Below are 24,613 nucleotides of genomic sequence, written 5' to 3' on the forward strand. Positions count from 1 at the left end.
ATGTCAGTCTGTGTACGTCAGTAGCCTCAGTGCCCATCCAGGGGTAGACGTGTGTTGGGCCTCATTAACATTTGTTGAATGCGTAAGTGGAAAACGATGTGTAAAAAAAAGAAACATTTGACTTAACAATGATGGAGTAAAAAGTCCATATGAACTATGTTGACACGAGCTGTATTTGCTTATAAAAATCCTGACATTCTACTAAAGGTACACAGACTTTATTATTGGAATTATCACTGTGGAATGACTTTCATACATAGTTCGTGCTAACCCTCCTGCTATGTTATTATTTGTTTATAAGCTACCAAACACCATGTGATTTTTCTATGGACCAAGTATACTTACTGCCCTACAGCTTCATGCTGAGTCAAAGAGTCTGAGGAAAGTTTCTCCTGCACTGAACCGTACAGAGTGCTGAATTATACTTGTAGAGGTGCATATCTTTTTACATGATAGGCCTCAGTTGCTTCTTAAGTTAGCTTATCCCCCAACCCTGAGTTCCGATGCATGTTGTCTGGCCTGCTTCCAGCTTCACAGTGTAGGATTAACCTAGACTGTGGTTGTTCTTTGTGTTGGTTTCATCTTGTGGCTGCAACAAATCAGCACAAACTTAGTGACTTAAAACAACACAAATGTATTATCTCACATTTCTTTGGGCCACATGTCCATGCTGCCTTGGTTGGTTTCTTGATGTTGGGTCTCGAAAGGCCAGGATCAAGCAAGGTGTGGGCTGACTGGCCCCTTATCTGGAGGCTCTGGGAAGATTCTGCTTCAGAGTTGACGAAGAATCCAGTTTCTTGTGGTTACAGGACCAACATCCTTATCTCCTTGCCTGCTGGAGCATTCTTAGCTTCTGGAGCCTTCTCTCCCATTCTTGGATTTGGCTCTTGTGTTGTCTCAGAGTCACCAATGATGTATTAAATCCTCTCTCCCTTGGAATCTCTGACTTCGTCTTTTTGCCACATCTGTCTGATTCCAGCTGGGGAAACTTTTCTGCTTTTAAGGCTCATGTGATTAGAGTGGGTCCACCCAGGTAATCTAGGATAACCTCCTTATTTCAAATACACCACTTAATTATATCTGCCGCATAACATGGCACAGTCATGGATTCCAGGGATCAGGGTGTGGATGTCTTGGGGTGCTGCTCGTACCACACTGACTGCATCACTGTTTTCTCTGCATGCTGCACAATCACCCCTGCTTGATGGTTCATTAGAGGCTAAGAAATCTAAATGGTGTGCTACCCTTTTGGAACAGTCTTACCTCCTTTCTTCTGTCCCTGTATGTGCCCCAACTGCTCTTGATGTCACTTCTGATTGCTTCTGCTTCTGATCTTCCCACTTACCCCTGCCGTCTCTGCTGCCTGCCACGCTCACCTTTTCGTGGTTTCTTCTTTCTTCTGCCCTGCTTTTCTTACTGCTCCTTTATTCCTCAGAAGTTTGTTTTTTCTAGCTAGTGCCGATCACTGGGAACATTCTCCGGATTAATGGACCGACTGTGATTCTTAATGGACTGGCTGTGATTCTTTTTTGAGTGTTTCTTTCTGACTCTTTAAGAGTTGGAGCTTCCTTGCCCTTGTCCCCTCATAACGAGCTTACCTGACCACATGCCTTTAATGTTTAGTGCTGACCTGAATAATTAACACTGCCAACAGATAGGGAGATAAATGAAGTGTCACTGTACTTTTGCTTTGGTCAGGAAGAAATTTCTTTTCCTGTTGTAGATGTTATCCACCCCCCAGATGTTAGGTACACATAACAGATTTGTATCTGTCTAAGGGTAAGTTGTATAGCATGCTACTTGTGTTGTATCATGGCTTTGTGTGTTACATGGAGCCAATAGAACGACAAATATTTTTAAATCCAGAAATTCAGAACCATTGTCTCTTCAAATACTGTTTCTGCCCTAAAGTCATCCCATTTAATGGTACATGAGTCTAGCATTGCTTATTTAATAAATCTTCGGATGATGGACATTTAGGTTGTTAACATTTAACACACATATAAATAATGCTGTGGTGAACATCTGTGCCCAAATCCAGTATTACTTCATTTGGATAAATTCATGAAAGTGCAATTATTGGGTTAAAACATGTGTACATTTTTGATGCTTCTGGTAATGTTGGCAAATTGCTTTCTAGAACATTTGTACGCTCTCTTAAGCAAATTGTGTCAGTGCCTTTTCCTGTTCCTTCAGTAAATTTTACACTTGAAGTTGCCATGAATCATGCTTGAAATATCTTTTTTTTTTTTTCCCAAAGATTTTATTTATTTATTTGACCGAGAGAGATCACAAGTAGGCAGAGAGGCAGGCTGGGCGGGATGCAGGCTCCCTGCTTGATCCCAGGACCCTGGAATCATGACCCGAGACAAAGGCAGAGGCTTTTACCCACTGAGCCACCCAGGCACCCCCATGCTCGAAATATCTTAAGTCCCAAACCCATGTTTATGTTCACATGGTTGTTTTAAAGGTTTTCATCCTCAGGAATTGAAGACTGATTTTTTTCCCTTGAAAAGCAACTTTTCTTTTTTTAAAGAGATTGTTTATTTATTTATTTGACCAAGAGAGACACAGCGGGAGAGGGAACACAGGCAGGGGGAGTGGGAGAGGGAGAAGCAGGCTTCCTGCCCAGCAGGGAGCCCAATGCAGTGCTTGATCCCAGGACACTGGGAATGTGACCTGAGCTAAAGGCAGACACCCAACTACAGAGCCACCTAGGTGCCACCTAGGCGCCGTGAATAGCAACTTTTCATTTCATCATTTAATTAATAGAAAATTTGTAGAGAAGCTGTAAAGGAGTAGAATTTAGTTTCAGTCACATTGATTGCTTATTTCTTTTTATTTAAAAAATAAACATTATTTATTTATTCATTATTATTCACTTAAGCAAAGAATTTTAGATACCCTTAATTTGAAAGCTGAGAAAATTAGAGGCCTAGCACCATGACTTAATATTTATTTATTCACTTTTAAAAATTTTATTTATTTGAGAGAGTATAAGTGGGAAGGGGGGCAGAGGGAGGCAGAGAAGCAGACTCCCCACCGAGGAAGCCTTCATGGAGGTCGATCCCAGGATCCTGAGATCATGACCTGAGCCAAAGGCAGACACTTAACTGACTAAACCACGCCAGGCACCCCCGTGACTTAATAGTTAAACAGAAAGTTGGCTCAAAGCAGTCTAGTGGTTATTAATTACAGACTTGCAATCTTTGAGTTTTAATTGTTGCTGTATTTATTTAATTTGCATAGGATTAAGAAAGTGGTTACTGTTCTCTTAATATTAAATGTGTTTAAATTATAATTATTATAATTCTGGTTTTTTTTTTTTTTTCTGTAAAGGGGAAGAGCCTCCATCATACCCAGAATGATCATTTCCAGAACGATGGAATTGGTAAGTGGAAAATTAGCCCTGTGATAACTTGCTTTTATTGTATAAGAGATTTACCTCCAAACTTCATCACTAGAAAGAATAGGATTTAGATTGGGATGTATGCACGTGTGTGTGCGTGCGTGCACACACACACTTTGGAACTCACTGAACTATTTTATTCAACACAATAAATTCAACACAATGTAAATTCTTTGTTATGCTGTTACTGAAAACATGTGATTTGTACCTAGAAGTTTGAGGAAAAACATTTAAGCCTATGCAACAAACGTTTCTGGAACATATTTATATTCTCCAAATGTTGGGTCATTGAAATTTCAAGATGAAGTTTATTTAAACAATTTAAAATATTACGGAAGTATGCTTTTAAAATAATAATTGCTTAGCCTTCATTTTGTTTGTGGCTATATTATAGCTGTAAGCCAAAACTTTGTTGTGAAGGGTTGCATATATTTTCCTAGTCTTAGAAGAATGTTTCCCTGAGCGTGTATGGTTTTCTCGAAAGATATACCTCTAGCTTCTTGGAAGACATTTACAATTACACTAGTTTACAAAAGGAATACTTTGTATATCCCAAGCTCATTTTAGGGAGCCTTATAAAATGGTAATTTTTTTAATATACTTTATTCTTCCACATTGGTATATTTCCTTGATTATCAGATACCTTATGGCCAACCTGGGAAATGTATTTTGCTGTTGGTGATTTAAATTATTCTTGTCTAGAGAAATGTGAACAACTACTGAGTGCATTCTCTCTCTGTTTATATTTCAGTTCAGCCCAATCCTTCTGTACTTATTGGCAATCCTATTAGAGCATATACTCCTCCACCCCCTCTTGGACCTCACCCAAATTTGGGGAAATCTCCAAGCCCTGTTCAAAGAATAGATCCTCACACTGGGACAAGTATTCTTTACGTACCTGCTGTCTATGGAGGGAATGTAGTTATGTCGGTGCCTTTACCTGTAAGTGGACATTTGAGATACTTTTATTGAATAAAATAGAATAGGCTTCACTAAATTAGTGACTATCCCAGATCGTGTTCTACCTTTTTAAAAAAATTTTTTCAATACCTGTAGGCTTTTAAAGCAGCTCATTCTTTAACCATCGGAGTTTGAAATGACCAAAGAAATATGAATTTTTGCTTACAGTTGGTTACTTGCCAGTGGCTATGAAGAAATCTGTTAATTGACTGTTTTGATTGAAAAGCCTTTGTATTCTTTAAAAATATTTTTACTAGGAAAATTGACCTGAAAGTTAACAGAGCTAGTAAATTGGTCTCTTGTTTTATAAAGTGATGCTTTATTTTATCTTTTACTTTTTTATTCTTACATAATTCACTAATCCTTCCTAAGAAATAATAGTTTTTCGGAGGAGGCAAAGAAGCTTGGGTTAGTCTAGCTCTCTGGATCTGAATTTATCTGAGAAATTTCCCTCCTTATGAAATCTTACTGGTACTTAAAAACATTATTAAATCCTTTCTAAGAAAATAGGTATTTAGAGGGCTTGAATCTTATGAATGGATAATGGAAACCCATTTTTATTCCTTTAAGATTCTTTAATATTTTTGTAATTTTGCTAGTTTGCTAATATAACATTTCTAAATTCAGGAATCTTAGCCTAGAAAACGTATCTTTCATTTAAGGTAAGTGTTGTAATTTCAGGCAGAGGTGATTATTGCCAAAGATTTTTGGCACTCCCTCCCCACCAAAATGGAAAAATGCCATGATGTAAACCTTTCTCAGCCATATTGATCACAGTAGTTTACAGTTATAGCAGCCAGTGAATTGTCAGTAAGAAATACGTAATTCATGCCCACTCCGCATAGACCTTCAATTTTAGCTGACTTATTTCTTCCCAGACAGCCTGGCAACATTTTATCATTTGCTTTAAATAGTAAGTCCCTTAGGATTTATATTTCATTTTACTAGGTCAGGAGGCTTTTATTATAAAAGATTTTTTTTAAGAGTCTGCATGTAACAGTTACATTACTGTAAGATGGGGCAGTAGCTTAGATGTCATTGTTTCTCCTTTTGCATTAGTGTGCAGAGATTATATGTTTAGATACACCTAAAGAAATGTTCTATTTCTGTGGTTTAAGGGAAGAGGAATTAATCAAAAGCATTAATTTAACTAACAGACTGTTGGAATTTTGCCTACAACAAATGAACATGAAATGATTGGGTTATTCCTGTAAAGTGGAATATGTATATTATGCATTATGTGTATTCTGTATTTTGTGTCAAGACACCTTAGACTAAATTCTAAATTCTTTCTGAAGTTTTCCCTTGTTCTTTCATTTAGTTTATTAAACTATGTAACTATGTGGTTATAAAAGGTGATTTTCTTGGTAATCTATGGCCTGTATACATTCATATTGAGGAGAAATGATTCAGGATAATAAAATGATTTAATGTGTCAAAGAATAATTATCAATTTTAAGTCTTTAGTTTCTTCCAAACGCGAAAGATGATCCATTTTCCCTACACCCTAAAGAATCAGGGAGCCAATTTTTTTTTTTTTAAGAAGCCAGTTTTTGACCAGTTAAGATGTGGTAGTAATTCTGCCAATTGCTACAATTAGCATTGACTTTGTAGTTCTTCATTTTGATAAAATTGACATCTGTGTGTGTGTGTGTGTGTTTGCTTTTCCCTAATCAAGAGCCCTGTGGCAGCTTGCCTTTCAGAATGTACTTAATGCAGTTATTTTATTTCTTGTAATAACCTAGGTACCATGGACAGGGTACCAGGGCAGATTTGCAGTCGATCCTCGGATCCTTACGCACCAGGCAGCGATGGCCTACAATATGAACCTCTTACAGACACACGGACGGGGGTCTCCCATACCATATGGCCTTGGGCACCACCCACCTGTCAGCATAGGGCAGCCGCAAAACCAGCATCCGGAGAAGGAGCAACATGAGCCAAGTCGAAATGGTGAGCTGCTTGGCTGTTCTCAGGTTCCCAAATTGATCATATGCCTGCTTGTATCAATATACAAAGTTCTTTTAACAGTATAATTTTTTTAAAAAAATTATTTATTTATTATTTATTTAGAGAAAGCATGGGGAGGGACAGAGAGAGGGGGAGAGAATCTCAAGCAGACTTCCTGCTGAGCATGGAGCCCAACACAGGGCTCGTTCTCACGACCCTGAGACGGTGACCTGGGCCGAAACCAAGAGTCAGTTGCTCAGCTGGACTGAGCCACCCAGGTGCCCAATATTTCGAGTGTTTTTAATGATAATTATTTACAATTGAGACGGAAACTCCTCTCCTGTTAATAACATTTTTATTGACTCCTTTACTTTTGTGCTGTACTAGAAACGAATGCTACTCTTTTTTTTTTTTTTTAAAGATTTCATTTATTTATTTGACGGAGAGAGATTACAAGTAGGCAGAGAGGCAGGCGGAGAAAGAAAGCAGGAAGCAGGCTCTCCATGGAGCAGAGAGCCCAATGAGGGGCTCGATCCCAGGACCCCAGGATCATGACCTGAGCCAAAGGCAGAGGCTTTAACCCACTGAGCCACCCAGGTGCCCCACGAATGCTATCTTGATTTAAAGTAGTCCTTATGTAAAGCGCAGTCCCATGTCTATTTGAATTATAAATAAGGGAAAATGACCCAGTCTGTTTTTTAAAGTCAGGTTTATTGAGGTATAATTTATATACAGCAAAATCCAGTTTTAAAATGTACAGTTGATGTGTTTTGACAAGTACAGAGAGTTGTTCACCACCACCAACATCAAGGTACAGGATATTTACATAACAGAATGTTCCCTCATATCCCTTTGTCGTCTGCCTCCTTCTCCAAGCCCCAGCCCTGGGCAGCCACTAATTGTAGTTTTGTCTTTAGTATGTCATGTAAATGGAATCATAGAGCATACAGTTTTGTGTGTCTAGCTTCATTCACTTAATGCTTTTGAGATTCATTCATGTTGCCTGTGTCAGTAGTTTGTTCCTTTCACTGTTGGTTACTATTCTGTTATATGATGCACCACAGTGCTTTTATCTACCCATCAGCTGATGGGCAATTAGTTATTTCTAATTTTTGGCTCTTATGGATAAAGCTGCTATGAACACATGTATGAACATATGGTTTTCATTTCTCTTGGGTGTATACCCAGGAATAATATTGCTAAGCATATTATAAACACATGGGTGACTTTATAAGACACTGCCATGCTGTTTTCCAAGTGGCTAATCCATTTTTTATCTCAGCTAGTAATGTATAAGATTTCCAGCTGTTCCACATTCTCATCAGCACTTGGTGGTGTCAGTCTTTTTAATTTTACCCTTGCTAGTCGGTATCTGATAGTATCTGATCATAGTATTAGTTTGCATGTTCCTAATGACGAATATTTTTGAATATCTTTTCATTGGACTTATTTGCCCTCTGTATATCTCTCATGAAGTGTCTCATGAAGTAGATCTCTCATTCGTATTTTTGCCCACCTTTTTTATTAGTTTGTTTTATGAAGTTGTAAGAGTTCTTTATACCTTCTGGACACAAATCTTTAATTAGGTACATGTTTTGAAAATACTTTCTCTGAGGATATGGCTTGCCTTTTCATTAACAGTATCTTTCACAGATTATAAGATTCTACTTTTGATAAAATTCAGTTGATCATTTATTTTCTTCTTTGAGCCATATGTTTGGTGTGGTGTCTAAATTTCTTTGATCTATGTTTTGTTTTATTTATTTATTTATTTTTCCCCCTAAAAGCTTCATAGTTTTAGCTCTCACTTAGGTCCTATTTATTTATTTATTTATTTGTTTGTTTGTTTGGCAAACAGAGATCACAAGCAGGCAGAGAGGCAGGCAGAGAGAGAGGAAGGGAAGCAGGCTCCTTACAGAACAGAGAGCCTGACTCGGGGCTCGATCCCAGGACCCTGGGATCATGACCCAAGCTGAAGGCAGAGGCTTTAACCCACCGAGCCACCCAGGTGCCCCACTTAGGTCCATTTTGAATTAGGTTTTATATGGTGTGAGGTAAGAATTGAGGCTTTTGTTTTTGTTTTTGTTTCTGTGTGTGTGTGTGTATATGTATATATAGCACCATTTGTTGAAAACACTGTCCTTCCTCCGGTAAATGCAGTGGCTTTGTTGAAAACCATTTGACCACATATATTAAGTCTCTATTCTGTTCTGTTGCTGCATGTGTTTATGTGTATGCCAGATGTGCTGTCTTGATTCCTGTAGCTTTATGAAAGCCTTGACAGTAGGTACTATGAGTTTTCGAGCCCTGTCCCTTTCCAAAAAAAACTCTATTCCAGCTGCTTTGCATTTCCACATACATTTTAGAATCAGCTTCTCAGTTTCTACAAAAAAACTCTCCTGGGATTTTGATTGGGACTGTGTTGATTTGTAGATCAGTTTAGGGAGGATTGATATCTTAACAGTATTGAGCCTTTTTTTTTTTTTTAAAGTTTTCGGTATAAGACTCTTGCACATACTTTGTTAGAGTGAAAGCTTAAATTAATATAGGTATTTAGGGTTACAATTTTCCTCCTTAGTAGTGTATCCCACAAATTCTGATCTATTTTCATCAGTTGCATACACTTTCTAATTTCACTTGAAATTAGGTCGATGGAATATTTAGAAAGGGGAGTTTTAGTTTCCAATTACTAGGGATCGTCTAAGAATTTTTATGTTACTGATTTCTACATTAATTCCATTGTGATAAGAAAACATATTTTGTATGACTCAAACTCTTATTTAGTGAGATTTGTTTTATGGCCCATGATTTGGTGTATCTTTGCAAATATTCCATGTTTACTTGAGAAGAATGGAGTGCTCTGTAAATGTTATTTAGGTCAAGTTGATTGATAGAATTGTGTAGATCTACTATATTCTTGCTGATTTTCTGTCTGCTTTTAAAAAAATACGTGTGAGAGGAGAATATTGAAATCTCCAAGGACAGTTGGCATTTGTCTCTTTTTTCTTTAAGTCTTGCTTGATTAATTTTGAAGTTCTCCTATTAGGAGCATCAACATTTAGGATTATATGCTCTTGATTAATTAACTCTTGTGATTTTGGAATGACTTCCTTTATCCCTGGTAATAGTCTTTGCTCTGTGATCTACTTTGCTTAATATCTAATGTAATCACTTTAGCTTTCTTTTGGCTAGTGATGTCATGGTATATCTTTTTTTGACCTTTTTCTCTTTTCTTTCTTTTTTACCCATTACTTTTAATCTCTTTGTGTCTTTATATTTAAAGTGCATTTTGGGGGCACCTGGGTGGCTTAGTTGATTAAACTTCTGACTCTTGCTTTTGGCTCAGGTCATGATCTCAGGGTCACGGGATTGAGCCCGGCTTCAGGCTCTACACTCAGTTGAGAGCCTGTTTGAGATTAGGATTTTTTCCCTCTCCTTGTCTTTCTCTCATGCATGCTCAGTCTCTCTCAAATACATAAAATCATTAAAGTGCATTTATTTTATTTATTTATTTTTTAAAGATTTACTTATTTGAGAGAGAGAGAGAGAGAGAGAGGTGGGGTGGGGCGAGGAGAGAGAGAGAGAGAGAATCCTAGGCAGACTCCCATCCGAGCGTGGAGCCCTATGTGGGGCTCGGTCCCACGATCCTGAGATGCTGAGATAATGACCTGAGCCAAAACCAGGAGTTGAGTGCTAAGCCCACAGAGCCGCCCAGGTGTCTCTACAGTGTGTTTATTTTAGAGGGCATATGGTTTGGCTGTTAGTCCAATGTAACGATCTCTGTTTTAATTGGGGTGTTTAGACCATTTGTACTGTATGTGATTACATAGTTAGCCTTAATTTCATCATCTTGCTATTTTTAATTTGTCCAATCTGTTTTTTATTTCTCCTTGACTTTTTTCCTGCCTTCTTTGGATTAGTTGAATATTTTTTTTTATTCCACTTTATCTCCTTTTTTGGATTATTAGCTATAACCCTTTATTATTTTAGTATTTGGTTTACAGTTTATAGTATACATCTTTAACTTCTCACAGTGTAATTTATGTTCTTTCTGATGTATATTTTACCACTTCATGTACAGTAAAAGAACCCTATAATATTTTAGTTTTTCCTCTCCTGGCTTCTATGATATTATTGTCATGCATTTTACTTTTACATACGTTATAAGCCCAACATTGTTATTATTTTTATTTAAAGGGCCAAGTATCTTTTTAAAGAGTTTTAAAGAACAGTAATTTTTTATATCTATCCATGTAGGTAGCATTTCTGGTAATCTGTTTTTTTCTGTATATTCATGTTTTCATTTGATAGAATTTTCCTTATGCCTGAAGGGCTTTTCTTTTCTTTTTTTAAGATTTTATTTATTTATTTGACAGAGAAAGCGAGAGCACAAGCAGGCAGAGCAGCAGTGGGAGAGGGAGAAGCAGGCTCTGCACTGAGCAGGGAGCCTGATGCGGGGCTTGATCCCGGGACTCTGGGATCATGACCTGAGCCGAAGGCAGACACTTAACGACTGAGCCACCCAGGCGCCCCATGAAGGACTTTTCTTAACATTCCTTTTTCTTTATGCCTCTTGAGTTTGGGGTTTTGTAGAACTTCTTAGATCTGTGGATTTGTAGTTTTCATCAAGTTTGGAAAATTTTGACCTTTATTTCTTAAGATATTTTGTGTCTCATCTCCTCCTGGCTTCCTCAGGAATTCCAACTACTCAAATATTAGACTGATAAAAGTTTCCCCACGGTTCGTGGATGCACTTTCCTTTTTTTCTCTTTCTTTTTCTTTTTTCGTTTTGTGTGGTTTCTGTTGCATATGCCTCAAGATCACTAAATTTTTATTCTACAGTGTCTAATCTGCTAGTTCCATCCAGTGTATATCTCAGACATTGTAGTTTTCATTTCTTGAAGTTTAGTAGTAAGCATATTCTGGCATGATAATTCATTTTATAAATTTCTAGTGGCTTTTCTAAAAGAGTGATGTATATATGTATGTATGTATGTATGTATATATTTATAAGTAGACTTCATGCCCAGTGTGGAGCCCCATGCAGGGCTTGAACTCATGACCCTGAGATCAAGACCTGAACTGATAACAAGAGTTGGATAGTTAACCAACTGAGCCACCCAGGTGCCCCATAAAAGTGTTTTTGTTTTTTTTTTAAGATTTTATTTATTTATTTGACAGAGGGAGACACAGTGAGAGAGGGAACATAAGCAGGGGGAGTGGAAGAGGGAGAAGCAGGCTTCCCACTGAGCAGGGAGCCTGACGCAGGCTCGATCCCAGGACCCTGGGGTCATGAGCCGAAGGCAGATGCCCAATGACTAAGGCACCCAGGCGCTCTTGCCCATAAAAGTGTTTTTAACCAAGAACTCAAATTAGGGAGTTTTTTTCAAGGAATTTAAAATATTCAGCAGTTAATTCTTAAGATTAAAATCCTTTTACATGTGTGGGGTGCCTGGATGGCTGTTGGTTAAGCATCCGACTTGATTACGGCTCAGGTCAAGATCTCAGGGTCCTGGGATTGAACCTTGTATCAGGCTCCGTGCTCAGCTCAGAGTCTACATTAGTTCCTCTCCCTGTGCTCCTCCCCTTGCTCACTCGCTCTCTCTGTCTCTCTCAAATAAATAAATAAAATATTAATAAAAGAAAAACAAGATCCTTTCACGTGTATGAAATTTATTTAATTCTATTATAATTGTGATTCTTAAAAAAATCTTCAGAGAAAGACCATTATCATATGATCTCCCTGATATGAGGAATTTGAGAGGCAAAGTGGCGGTTTTGGGGGGTAGGGAAGGAAAAAAAAAAAACAAGATGGGATCGGGAGGGAGACAAACCATGAGACTCTTAATCTCACAAAATAAACTGAGGGTTGCCACGGGGAGGTGGGTAGGGAGAGGGTGGTTGGGTTATGGACATTGTGGAGGGTATGTGCTCTGGTGAGTGCTGTGAAGTGTGTAAACCTGGTGATTCATAGACCTGTACCCCTGGGGCAAATACTACATTATATGTTAATTTAAAAAAATAGAAAAAAAATCTTAATTTGCTTCCTTTACTATTTATCATCCACTTGTATTTAATTTGCTCTCTATTACTTTTAAGCAATATAACTACATCCCTTTCAGAATATCTGTTCATTTAGATTCCTCTGTTCAATTGGGTTGGCATATTATTTGGATTTTGCTTAATTGTATTTGTGAATGACCAAAGCATTGAGCCTTTATAAACAGGCAAGAAGCCAATGCCTTTTGTGCATCCAGTTTAAGAAAACAGGCTCCGAATTCCTGGAGAATGGACAGTTATCTTTGAAGTTATTTCATGTTTTAAGGTTATTCCTTTATTTACGCTTTTGTTTTGACAATGAGGTTTGCTTTAATTATAAATTTTCTTTCTTGCAGGGAAACTGCAACTCTGAAACTTTAGAGAAAGCAAATCCCAAGCAGTAGTATAAATCGAAGTAATGGGTGAACAATGTTCAAAATATTCTGCTTCTGTCTAATAATTGTTAGTCACTGGAAATGTAACATCCATTGGAAACAATTTATAAGAATTTTAAAATATTTTCTTAGGTAAAAGTGATACAAATAATCCTGGAGCTGAAATTAATAAGATTCGAACACCAGAGAAAAAGCCTACAGAATCAAAACAGGTATGCTGCTTACATTTGGTGAATGCATTGTCCTAATGGATTTAGTCTGATTGATCACCTTGGAATCTTAATGTTTTAAAGAAAATTTTCTATCTTTTTATGTGTGTCTTTTATGTTTATTGTTTCATGAGGATCTGGTGGGTTGTGTCATGCCTCTCTCCCTTGACCTTTTCTTTGTGGCTACATTATCTGATTTATTTGTATACCTTCCTCAAATTGTGTTATTCAGTGATAGACTTGAATTTAGAGTCTTTCCGTGACAAAGTACTAAGTGAAGACACAGCTTGCAGATGTGTCATTGAAAATAATCTCAGCATGCAAAGAGTTGTTACAGTGAAGAAGGAAGACTTCACTTCCTTAAGTAGCTTTAGCTTATCTTGTCCTCTCAGTCCACCTGCTGTGTAACTCCTTAACTTTTTTAAATGAAGTATAGTTGACACACAATGTCACATTCATTTCAGGTGTACAACATAGTGATTCACTGAGTCTGTATGTTCTGCTTACTCTTCATAGTGCAATTACATCTGTCACTGTACAACGCTATTATAATACCACTGATTATATTCCCTATGCTGTATCTTTTATACCCATGACTTATTCATGTCATCACTAATCCTAAACTCTTTACCCACCCATTCTTCTACTCTCCTTGCTTCTGTGCTTGTGAATGAATTAGGGACAATCAAACCATTGGTTGAATTAGTGCCACTGGAAATCTCTAAGATCTTATTTATTTATTTGAGAGAGAGAAAAAGAGAGAGAGAGAGCGCGCACAAGTGGAGTGAGGGGAAGAGAAAGGCAGACTCCCACCTGAACAGGGAGCCTGATGTGGGGCGCAGTCCTGGGTCTGTGGAATCATGACCCGAGCTGTAGCAGATGCTTAACCGACTGAGCCATCCAGGTTCCCCTCGGGTGACCAACTCTTAGGAACCCACTTAAGCTGTAGTCTTACTTGTCTTTTCTGCGGTATTTGTTACTATTTCCTGCTTCTTTCTTCTTGACCATCTTGTTTCTTTTGGTTTCCTTGACATGCATTTCTACTTTTCACAACTCTAACATGACCTGTCTCTTTTCTAAGTTCCTGCCCGCCCCCTTCCCATCTGTCCCTAGTCCTTATGTTGGGGTTTCCCAGGGTTCTGTCACTGTCCTACACGTCTCTGCACTCTATGATTCCTCACTATAAGCTAGGTCAGTTCCATGGTTTTAAATCTCTGCTGCATGATAATGACTTCCAAATCTGTATTTCCAACTTCAGCTGGCTTTAAGCTACGGTTCTCTATGTTCAGTGACTTATGTCCCATCAGCAGCTCTGACTCACAGTTTCTACAACTGAGAAGACTTAGTGCCTGCCGGAGGAGTACAGATGAGGCAGCCCGTGGCACTTCCTGCAGAGTCCGAGCGGAGCTGCCGTCCAGCGGAGGTTCTGTGTGTGTGGAAGGGACGCAGGGAGAGACCAGGCGGCAGGGAGGATGCTGGGGCAGCCCTTGTGGTCGGAGGTAGCGTAGGACGCAGTCTCCCACAGGAGCCTTGGGTGCCATGAGAGCAGCCGAAGCCCAGGTAGCCAAGTGTCTCTTGTGTCCTTCTTTTAAAATTTCTCATGATCTTTCCCTGTTCAGGAACTAGGCAACCTGGTAGATGTGTTTGATTTTCTTTTCATACTGATGCTTTGTCCTAGGGCCTTGGGGCAAGCCACTTCCTAGCTCTCCTTGACTCAGTGTCTCAGTATTGAGAGGGAAGTGATGGAAGATAATGTAATTCTGGTAGTAATCTAATTCTCAGGCTCCTTCAGCCAGTACAGCCCTCTATGCTGCTTAGCCCACTGTAGTAGCATAGAGCAGCACAGTGTGTTCATTTATTATTATTATTTTTTTAAGATTTTGTTCATTAGAGAGAGAGGCAGAGAGCACACAGGGGGAAGAGCCAAGGAAGAGGGACAAGCAGACTCTGTGCTGAGCACAGAGCCCAATGTGGGGCTGGGTCCCATGGCCCTGAGATTACGACCTAAGCCAAAACCAAGAGTCAGATGCCCAACTGGCTGAGCGACTCGGCGCCCCGAGTATCATAGTCTTTGTATTTTCTTTTTACAGGTTTATTTATTTATTTTGGGGGGCGGTCCGAAGGAGAGGGACAAGCAGGCTCCCAGCTGAGTGGGGAGCCCAAGTAGGGGCTGGCTCCCGGAAACCTGAGATCGTGACCTGAACTGAAATCAGGAGTTGGCAGCTTAACCCACTGAGCCACTCAGGCGCCCCACCGAGTAGCACAGTCTTGATTTAAGCTTCTGTGACCGGCCTAGCTTCTGGTCCATGTCAGAGTCAGAAGTGAAGGAGGCAGCTTATCCACAAACAACCTTGACATCTAATCACGATCTCCCCAACGTGATCTGAGTAAGCTTTCTAACAGTATCTTATAGAAAGATGCATATCCCAGCTAAATGCAGCATCAGTCATCAAAAAGATGAAGATTTATGGGGGACAGCGTTTGTTTGTAAAGAGCCTTAAGTAGGTTCTGAAACGTTTTTTTTCCTTATTTTGCAGATAAAGTGTAATGAATTAATATATGAAGCTCAAATCTCAGGTCATTGTAGATTAATGACAACTCATTATTGAAGACCTCCATGTTTATAATGTCACTGTGGGTAACGGGCTCTGAGACATTCAGAGAGCAGGCACTGCAGCGGCTCGGGAAGACTGGGATGGAATTGTCATTCTTCTCATTTCATTTTCTAGACAGTTTCTATACACCCAGTCATCTTAAGGACCTTATTGGCCAAATTCAGTGGCAGTCCATGGGAGCTAGTGATGAGAGATGAAAAGGCCCTGGAGGCATGATGGGCTCATCTCCGCCATTGGTGTGATCGCTTGGTTGCCAGGGGCACCTCAGGGGCAATTCAGGAACAAGCTGCTTGTTCTGGGTTCTTGACAGCGGTCAATTCCGTGTTCAGCTTGAGAGCCTTTGGGGAGGCAAGTCCTCTGCAGTCCCCAGTGACGATTTTCCACACTGAAACCTAGAAGGAGATTGATATACCAGAGCAGCTCATTGAGTGTTTGGACAGAGATGGGAAAGAAAAATTGCTTCTTCCCACCTTATATTTCAGTTTCCACAGTGTCACCACTTACGATCAAACTTAGGTTTTAGAAGGATGACAGCACTCCCTGGCTTACAAATCTTTGGTAGCTTACCACAGTTTACATATAGGATTAAAAATGTTTATTCTCAGCACTGAATCATTCAGGGTCTTATGTAATTGGGCTCTAGCAGTTTTATCTGATGTCAGGAAGGGGAAAACTCACATCTTAACAAGTGAAGTTGTAGCTCTGTGTGTACACAAAGCTTCTCGTGCTCCTTAAATCTGCCATATTTTTCTCCTTCCCCCTCTCCTTGGTTAAGCTGTTGCCTTTACCTAGAGTGTCCTTCCCTCATGGGTAAATTCCAGCTCTCTGTGCAAGACTCAATTCAAACGCCATAGCCTTTGTGACACCACCTCTCATTGTCTCAGGCACTAGGATCTCCGATCACATCCTTTCGTGAACACCTCTAATTTTGTGTTTACTTGTGGGTATCTTCTACCAGACTCCAAGCCTGGGCTTTGCAAACTTTTCCTGCAAAAGGCCAGATAGTACATCTTCAGGCTTTGTGGCCGTATGGTTTTTGTGGCGGTCTCAGCTCTGCCACTGTGGAGAGAAAGCGGCCATAGACTGTACGTCAGCAAATGGGGGTGGCTGTGTTCCAGCAAAACTTTCACTGCAGAAATCTGGTGGGCTGGAAATGGCCTGGGGGCCATCATTTGCCAGCCTTTGCTATAAGCTCTTGAGGGTACAAACTAAGTCCTCTTACTGCCTTCTTAATCTCCAGCACAAGGTCGAGTGCCCTGGGTAGGCTCTCAGTAAATCTTTGTTGAAAGAATAAATGTCAGTACCACATGGCAAGAATTGACAATCAAACTGGTTATACAAAGGTGATGATAAAGTACTTACTTATTTGTTCACTTCACAGTTGTTTAAATTGAGAGAAGTCTTTTTAAAATTAATACAGATATATTTGAAGAGAGAGATGTATAAAAACAATAAAATTGAAAGGAAAGTACACATTTGAATGAAGGTTATCTTTCCAAGGAAGAAAGTGTGAAATTAAAAATAATGTTTTTTAAAAGAATGGAAGTGGGTATGTTAATAAGATGGCAATATCTCTTCTTATGACTCAAATATAATATGCTTTTTTTTTTCCTGTTTCATCTTTTCTAATTTAAAAAATATTTATTCCCTCACTTGATTGTCAGAAGGTGATTGGGCCCCTGCTCTGAGCTGTGACTGGTAACAATCTTTCCTACCCTGTAGATGTGCTAGGGGTGGAAAGGTGGAGAGCCACAGGACCCAGATCTTCCATAGTTAAGAAAGACTTCTTATTTTTTTCTAGATTGATTTGGAATCAAATCCACAGAACAGAAGTCCTGAGTCGCGTCCTGGTGTTGTTTATCCCAATACCAAATTTCATCGCAAAGATAATCTCAACCCGAGACACATAAATCTTCCTCTCCCGGCTCCCCATGCACAGTATGCCATCCCCAGTCGTCATTTTCATCCCCTTCCCCAGCTACCCAGACCACCGTTTCCGATTCCGCAGCAGCACGCCCTGTTAAATCAGCAGCAGAGTAATTTGCCTGAACAACCAAATCAGATGCCACCCCAGCCAAATCAGGTAGTCCCGCCGCCGAATCCGCTGAACCAGCTGACTCCGCAGCCGCCGCCTCAGCTTTCTCCTGCCTATCAGGCAGGACCCAACAGCTCTTTCTTTAATAGCGCCGTGTCTCACCGCCCGCAGTCCCCACCCACAGAGGCTGTGATCCCTGAGCAGCAGCCGCCTCCCATGCTGCAGGAAGGCCATGGTCCTCTGCGAGCCATCGCACAGCCCGGCCCCCTCCTTCCGTCACATCTGAGTAACTTCACTGATGAGAACCCCCCAGGATTGCCTGTAGGGGAGGCTTTAGGTAAGTTCTCCTGTCACTGCGGGACGTGACAAAGTCAGAGATTATTTCCTTCAATTTGCATGTACTGTGCAATATTAATTTGGGTCAGGATTGATTCAGTTCTTCAAACAGTGGCAGCAAAAATCAGTCGCTTAGTGTGACAGGCAGAACCTTGTTCCAAATGCTGTTTGCTGTCAAGCATCCAGGTGATGCCAGTCTCCGGGATCACGTAGGTAAGGAAGAACCTCGCCACCATTACCATGACCTTAGTTACGGGCAAATTTAGGAAATACCCAAAATGGTGGGCATTTCTTTGTCTCTGTGAAGAAAATCTGGTTGTAAAAACACTTGAGTAGCTTGAAACCCCAAATGAACCCGAAACCCCAAAGGCGTGAAAATTTAAACTCTTCCCAAATATCTTGCAGATCGTATGCACGGGAGTGTAGCGCTAGAAACACTAAGGCAGCAGCAAGTGCGGTTCCAGCAGTGGAATGAGCATCACGCCTATCTCAGTCAGGGCAGTATTCCGTACCCGCACCATCACCGCCCGCATCCGCACCTCCAGCACCTTCCTCAGACGCCCATTGGATTGCATCAGCCCCCAGTGAGAGCAGAGTGGAAGCTCCCCAGCAGTGCCGAAGATGAAGCAGAAACCACAGACTCCAGGTACTTCCGCAGAGTAAACATAGCCTCGGAAGCATGGCCCACGTTCCCTCCTCCCACACACTGTGTTCTTCCTTGGGTGTCGTCCTTTTAGCCTCAAATTGGGATATTGTCCCAAAGATGCTGGATGCTGGCCTTCTAGGCACATGGTACACAGTTCTAATGATTGATTCTAAAAGATAGGGAATCGTTTAGAAGTAACTGGGGCAAATCTGTGTATGGACAGTCCGTTGTGGATTGAAAATTAATGTGGCCCCTTGCTTTGTGGCTCTCCTGAGAAAAATAGACCGTCGCTGTATGTTTTTCCTACTCAGTAGTCATACGTGAATGGACACAGAAGTAAGTTAAAATGTTAAAAATGAGAAGTTTGTCATCAGTTTTTTTCCCCTGCCTGCACAGAATTCTGTCTTTTTTAACTGTAAACGTTTATGAGTGTTCAGTCCTTAGTGCAAACTTGTTTTTATGGGCAGTGTCATGTGACTGCAGTGAAGTGTTTCCTGATCCCTCTGAACAAGGCCCACCACAATGGTGACTTTTTGTAACCGCCAGTTATCAGACATGTAGACGCAAGGACAATTTTTTTTTTTAAGACTTTGTTTATTTATTTGAAAGAGAATGAGAGAGAGAGCAAGCAAGAGGCAGGGAGTGGCAGAGGGAGAAGCAGACTTTCTGCTAAGCAGGGAGCCTGATGCGGGACTCCCAGGACCCCAGGATCATGACCTGAGCCGATGGTGGTTGTTTAACCGACTGAGCCACCCAGGTGCCTGAGACAAGGACAGTTTTTAATGCCAAGGGAAAAGAAAGAAATCAGGTACTTGGACATATTTAGTGCCTCCCACTCAGCATCTATTGCCTGTTAATGATCACTTTTTTTTTTTTTCTTTGAAGACTTTATTTATTTATTTGAAAGATAGAGAGAGCCTACATGTGCAAGCGAGGCGGAGAAGCAGAGGGAGAGGGACAAGCAGACTCCACACTGAGCGTGGAGCCCAACATGGGGCTTGATCCTGAGCTGAAACCAGGAAAGAGTCCGACCAAATGAGCCACCCAACTGCCCTTTGATGCTCACTTTTGAGATTAATTAATGTTAATTCTAACGAAGTATTCTGATTTTGTCTGTAAAAATTAACATGTGTAGTTGACTAAAGCTCTCCTTGATGTGACAGAGCTTTTTTGTTTTCTTTTCCTCATATTTCATCGTCTTTATGTAGGTTTCAAGACTTAATCAGAGAACTGTCTAATCGTGATCAAAGTGAAACACGGGAACTAGCTGAAATGCCACCACCTCAATCAAGACTTTTGCAATATAGACAAATTCAGACTAGGAGCCCACCAGCAGTCCCATCTCCCCCATCCAGCACAGACCACAGTAGCCACTTTTCTAACTTTAATGACAACAGCAGAGACCTTGAAGTAGCCAGCAACCCAGCATTTCCACAGCGCCTACCGCCCCAGATATTCAGCTCGCCTTTCTCGTTGCCATCTGAACACCTTGCCCCTCCTCCCTTGAAATACCTGGCACCTGACGGAGCATGGACTTTTGCTAACTTACAACAGAATCACCTAATGGGGCCGGGTTTTCCCTATGGCCTACCTCCATTGCCGCACAGGCCACCGCAAAACCCTTTTGTACAAATACAGAATCATCAACATGCTATTGGTCAAGAGCCATTTCACCCATTGTCATCTCGAACAGTATCTTCTTCTTCGCTCCCTAGCTTAGAAGAGGTAAATATCTTTCTTTTCCTTTTTTTCCTTTTGGGATTAAATTTTTGTGAAAAGTAATCGTATATATTGATTTGATGAGCATGGTGAACAGGTCTTACTGAATTTAAAAGTCTTTTCAAGATAATCTTTTCTTGGAATTTATTTTAATTTGTCCTTTTATTGTGGTATTTCAGGCTTTGTAGAATCGTCATTATTGTTGAAACATGCCCCTTAGATTCTTTTGTTGCTGTTTTAGAACATTCAACATCTGATTGACCTGAGGAGGCAGCTTTTTGATCAGTCTAATCTGGGCAAATGGTTTCTGGTGATTGGTCTTTTTACTTAAGTTACATTTGTCAGTTATAAATGTGTTAATTAAGCCTTAAGTAGACGCTGGCTTTTTCAGCCAGGGGTGAATTCCTAGTGCGGTGCTTCTCCTGGCACTCACTCTGGTGCTTTCTCACTTAACCTGGGGCAGTTGAGACGTGTTAGTACTGATTCCCGAGTGTCAGAATGGGCAGTGTATTTAACGTGGAATCCACTCTGCTCAACTAGGCATTTTAAGGTAAACTGGATTTTTATCTTAAAATAGTTAGGTATTTCTAGGGAGCATCTATATGGACCTTCACTGATATGAAAATCCTACTAATCCCAGGTATAAATCTTTCAAAATGGTACCACTGATGTAGACTATAAACATGTTGTCTAGCTGGTCCCCTTAAGTTTGCAGTGATTAAAGATGGGAATGTGGAAAGCTGGTTGTGGTCCTTGTCAATCGCACATGTCTACTTATTAAAATAGGGTAAACATTTACAACTTTGATACGTGAAAGATATCTTTTTGACATTAGCTTTATTTTGGCTGTTCCCTTGTTGATTTCTAAAGGCTTTTAAAAATCATTCTTGTGTTTTGCAGATTTTTCTGCTGTACCTGCTGATTAAAAAGTCAGGTTTTGATAGGGATGGTTCTGTATCTTATTTGTAGAGTTTTGGAGGTAATTTGTTTAAGTAGTTCCAGTAGGTATTGTTTGGCTCATCTGGTTTAATAACTGTTATGCAAACAACTTACCTGCCACCTTGGGCTCCTAATACAAATTGTAAGCGATCATTTTAAGGTACTATTTAGTGGGTTTTAATACATATACAATGTCGTGTAGCTGCTCTCTTAATTCCAGATCATTGTTGTCACCCAGAGAGAAGCCTCTAACTGTTAAGTAGTGGCTCCCTAATCCTCCCTCTGCCTCCCATCCCTAGTAACTCATAATCTACTGTCTGTCTCTGTGGAGACATTTTATATAACTGGAATCATCCAAAATGTGGCCTTCTGAGTCTGGCTTTTCCCTTTAGTATGTTTTTGAAGCTCGTGCCCATTGTAGCACGTGTCAGTACTTCATTCCTTTCCACGCCTGAGTTATATTCCACTGATGGATTTGCCACCATTTGTTTATCTCTTCATCGATTGATGGATATTTGATTTGTTTCTGTTATTTTGCTATTATGAGTAGTGCTACCGAACAAGTTTTTGTGTGAAAGCTTATTTTTTTGTTCTTTTATTTATGTACCTAGAATTCCTGGGTTGTCTGGTAACTCTATGTTTGAGGAGATGTCAGGCTGTTTTCCACAGGGCCTTGTACCATTTTTACATTCCCAGTAGTGATGTATGAGGGTTCCAGTATCTCCTTTTTAAAAAAAAAAAGATAGCTATTAGGTGGGTGTATAGTTCTATCTCTGTGGCTCTGATATGCATTTCTCTAAGGACTAATGATGCTGAGCGTCACCGTATGTGTATCTTCTTTGCAGAAATGTACATTCAAATCCTTTACCCGTTTAAAAAAAAATGGTTGGTTGCCTTTTTGTTACAGAGCTTTGTAAGAGGTTCTAAATACCTTCTGGGTACTTGATTCTTATCACACATAAGATTTGCCGTATTTTCTCCTTCGGTAAGCTTGTCTTTTCACTTCTTAATAGTATCCTTTTATACACAAAAGTTTTTAGTTGGGAAAAGTCCAATTTATCTGTTCTTTGTCATTGTTGCTGTTCTTGTTACTGTGGTTTTGATGTCATACCTGAGAAACTGTTGCCTAATCCAAACTCATGGAGATGTATGTCTACCTTCCTTAATTTTATAGTTTTAGTTTTTACATTGAGTTCTTTGACCCTTTTTGAGTTAGTTCTTGTGTGTTATATAAGGTGATGACAGATCCATTATTTTGCATGTTGGTTATCCAGTTTTCTCAGCACCAGTTATCGAAAAGACTTTTTGTCCATTGAATGGTCATGGCAACCTTGTCAAAAATCAGTTAACCGTAGATGTTTGGGATTACTTGTAGGCTTTCAATTTGTTCATTATTGTCGATGTCCTTATTCTCTACTGCACTATCTTGTATACTATATCTTTGTAGTGAGTTTTGTATTTGGAAGTATGGTGTTGTACTTTGTTCTTTTTCAAGATTGTTTTGACTGTTCTGGGTCTCTTGAATTTCTATATGAAATTTAGGATCAGTTTGTAAATTTCTGCCAAAAAAAAACCCCAAAACCAGCTGGAATTTTAAGAGAGATTGCTTTAAATCTGTAGATTAAGTTGAAGACTATTGTCATCTTAACAACATTAAGCCTTCTGGTACCTGAACATGGGATATCTTTACATTTATTTAGGTCCTTTAAAATTTTTCTTTACAGCATTTTGTAATTGTCCAAGTATAAGTCTCACACCTCTATCTTGAAGTAGTTTACTTTTTTTTTTTTTTAAAGATTTTATTTATTTACTTGACAGAAAGAGATGACAAGCAGGCAGAGAGGCAGGCAGAGAGAGAGGAGGAAGCAGGCTCCCTGCTGAGCAGAGCCGAAGGCAGTGGCTTAACCCACTGAGCCACCCAGGCGCCCCAGTAGTTTACTCTTTTAACTGCAATTGTAAACAGAATTGTTCTCTTAATTTCAGTTTTGAATTGTTCATTACTAGTGTACAGAAATACAATTATATACTTATTATATATCTGCAAATTTGCTGAACTGTTAATTAGCTCTAATAGATTTTTTGTGGATACCTTGGGATTTTTTTGTTTGTTTGTTTTTTCGTATAGAAGAAAATGTCTGCAAATATATCTTTGTTCTTCCTTTCTAATCTGGTTGTGTTTTCTATTTCTTGCCTAATTGCCCTGGCCAGAACTGTAGTATAATGTTTAAAGTACTTATTTGGTAAATTAGAGAAAAGCAAGTATATCAAGGGTGAGATTTTCAAATTTCCTTGTGTTTTTGATTTCTGATTTCATTCCTTTGTGGTTGGAGAATATAGTTTCTGTAATTTTAATCTATTAAAATTTATTGAGATTTGTTTTATGGTCCAACATACTGTCTTTCCTGGAGAATGTTTCAGGTGCATTGGAAAACCACGAGTATTTTGTTCTTGTTGGTTGGAATGTTCTATAGTTGTGTTAGGTCTGTTTGGTTTGTATTTTTCAAATTTTCCGTTTGCTTTGGATCTCTCTCTGTCTAGATTTTATATCTACTACTGAAGGTAGGGTGTTGAAATCTCTCAACTACTAATGTTGAATCTTCTGTTTCTCCCTTTCAGTTCTGTCAGTTTATGCTTCATGTATATTGGGGCTCTGTGGTTAGGTTTATACATGTTTATAATTGTTAGGTCTTCTTGACGGATTGGCATTTTTATCGTTACATGATTTCCTTTCTCTCTTACAACAGTTTTTGTCTTGAGTATGTTTTTTTCAGATGTTTGTGTAGCCCCACAGCTCTTTTTGTTTCAGTTTGCATGTGATCTCTTTTCTCATTCTTTTGTTTTTGGATTTGGTTGTCATTTGTTTAGTGACTTCTCTGATCTAATATAAAAAATAATAGTAAATTAATTAAAAATTCCGAACCAATTACATATTTATTTTTTATTATTTTTTAAAAATATTTTGATTATTGGGGTACCTGAGTGGCTCAGTGGGTTAAAGCCTCTGCCTTTGTCTCAGGTCATGATCCCCGGGTCCGGGGATCGAGCCCCACATCAGGCTCTCTGCAGAGAGCTTGTTTCCTCCTCTCTCTCCCTGCCTGCCTCTCTGCCTACTTGTGATCTCTGTCTGTCAAATAAATAAATAAAATATTTTTTAAAAAAAGATTTTATTTATTTACTTGACAGAGATCACAAGTAGGCAGAGAGGCAGGCGGGGTGGGGTGGGGGATGATGCAGGCTCCTTGCTGAGCAGAGAGCCCAGCCCGATGCAGGGCTCAATGCCAGGACCCTGGGATCATGACCCGAGCCAAAGGCAGAGACTTTAACCCACTGAGCCACCCAGGCGCCCCCTGAACCAATTTTT

The 24,613-nt window shown here is 39.7% G+C and overlaps 1 protein-coding gene across 5 annotated transcripts in view; it reads left to right on the forward strand.

Annotated features, from left to right (window-relative positions):
* Positions 1-24,613, forward strand: part of HELZ (helicase with zinc finger) — a 163,948-nt gene that overhangs the window by 115,268 nt on the left and 24,067 nt on the right. For all 5 annotated transcript variants that reach the window (XM_004749121.3, XM_004749123.3, XM_013054510.2 and 2 more), the window contains 7 exons: positions 3,340-3,391; positions 4,161-4,351; positions 6,115-6,322; positions 12,886-12,965; positions 17,379-17,949; positions 18,354-18,594; positions 19,803-20,319. In XM_004749121.3, coding sequence (XP_004749178.1) covers positions 3,340-3,391; positions 4,161-4,351; positions 6,115-6,322; positions 12,886-12,965; positions 17,379-17,949; positions 18,354-18,594; positions 19,803-20,319 — 1,860 coding nt within the window. The remainder of the gene's footprint in view (positions 1-3,339; positions 3,392-4,160; positions 4,352-6,114; positions 6,323-12,885; positions 12,966-17,378; positions 17,950-18,353; positions 18,595-19,802; positions 20,320-24,613) is intronic.

The sequence above is a fragment of the Mustela putorius genome, unplaced genomic scaffold (genome assembly GCF_011764305.1).
Source record: "Mustela putorius furo isolate JIRA1106 unplaced genomic scaffold, ASM1176430v1.1 tig00000487_pilon_pilon_pilon, whole genome shotgun sequence".
NCBI lineage: Eukaryota > Metazoa > Chordata > Mammalia > Carnivora > Mustelidae > Mustela > Mustela putorius.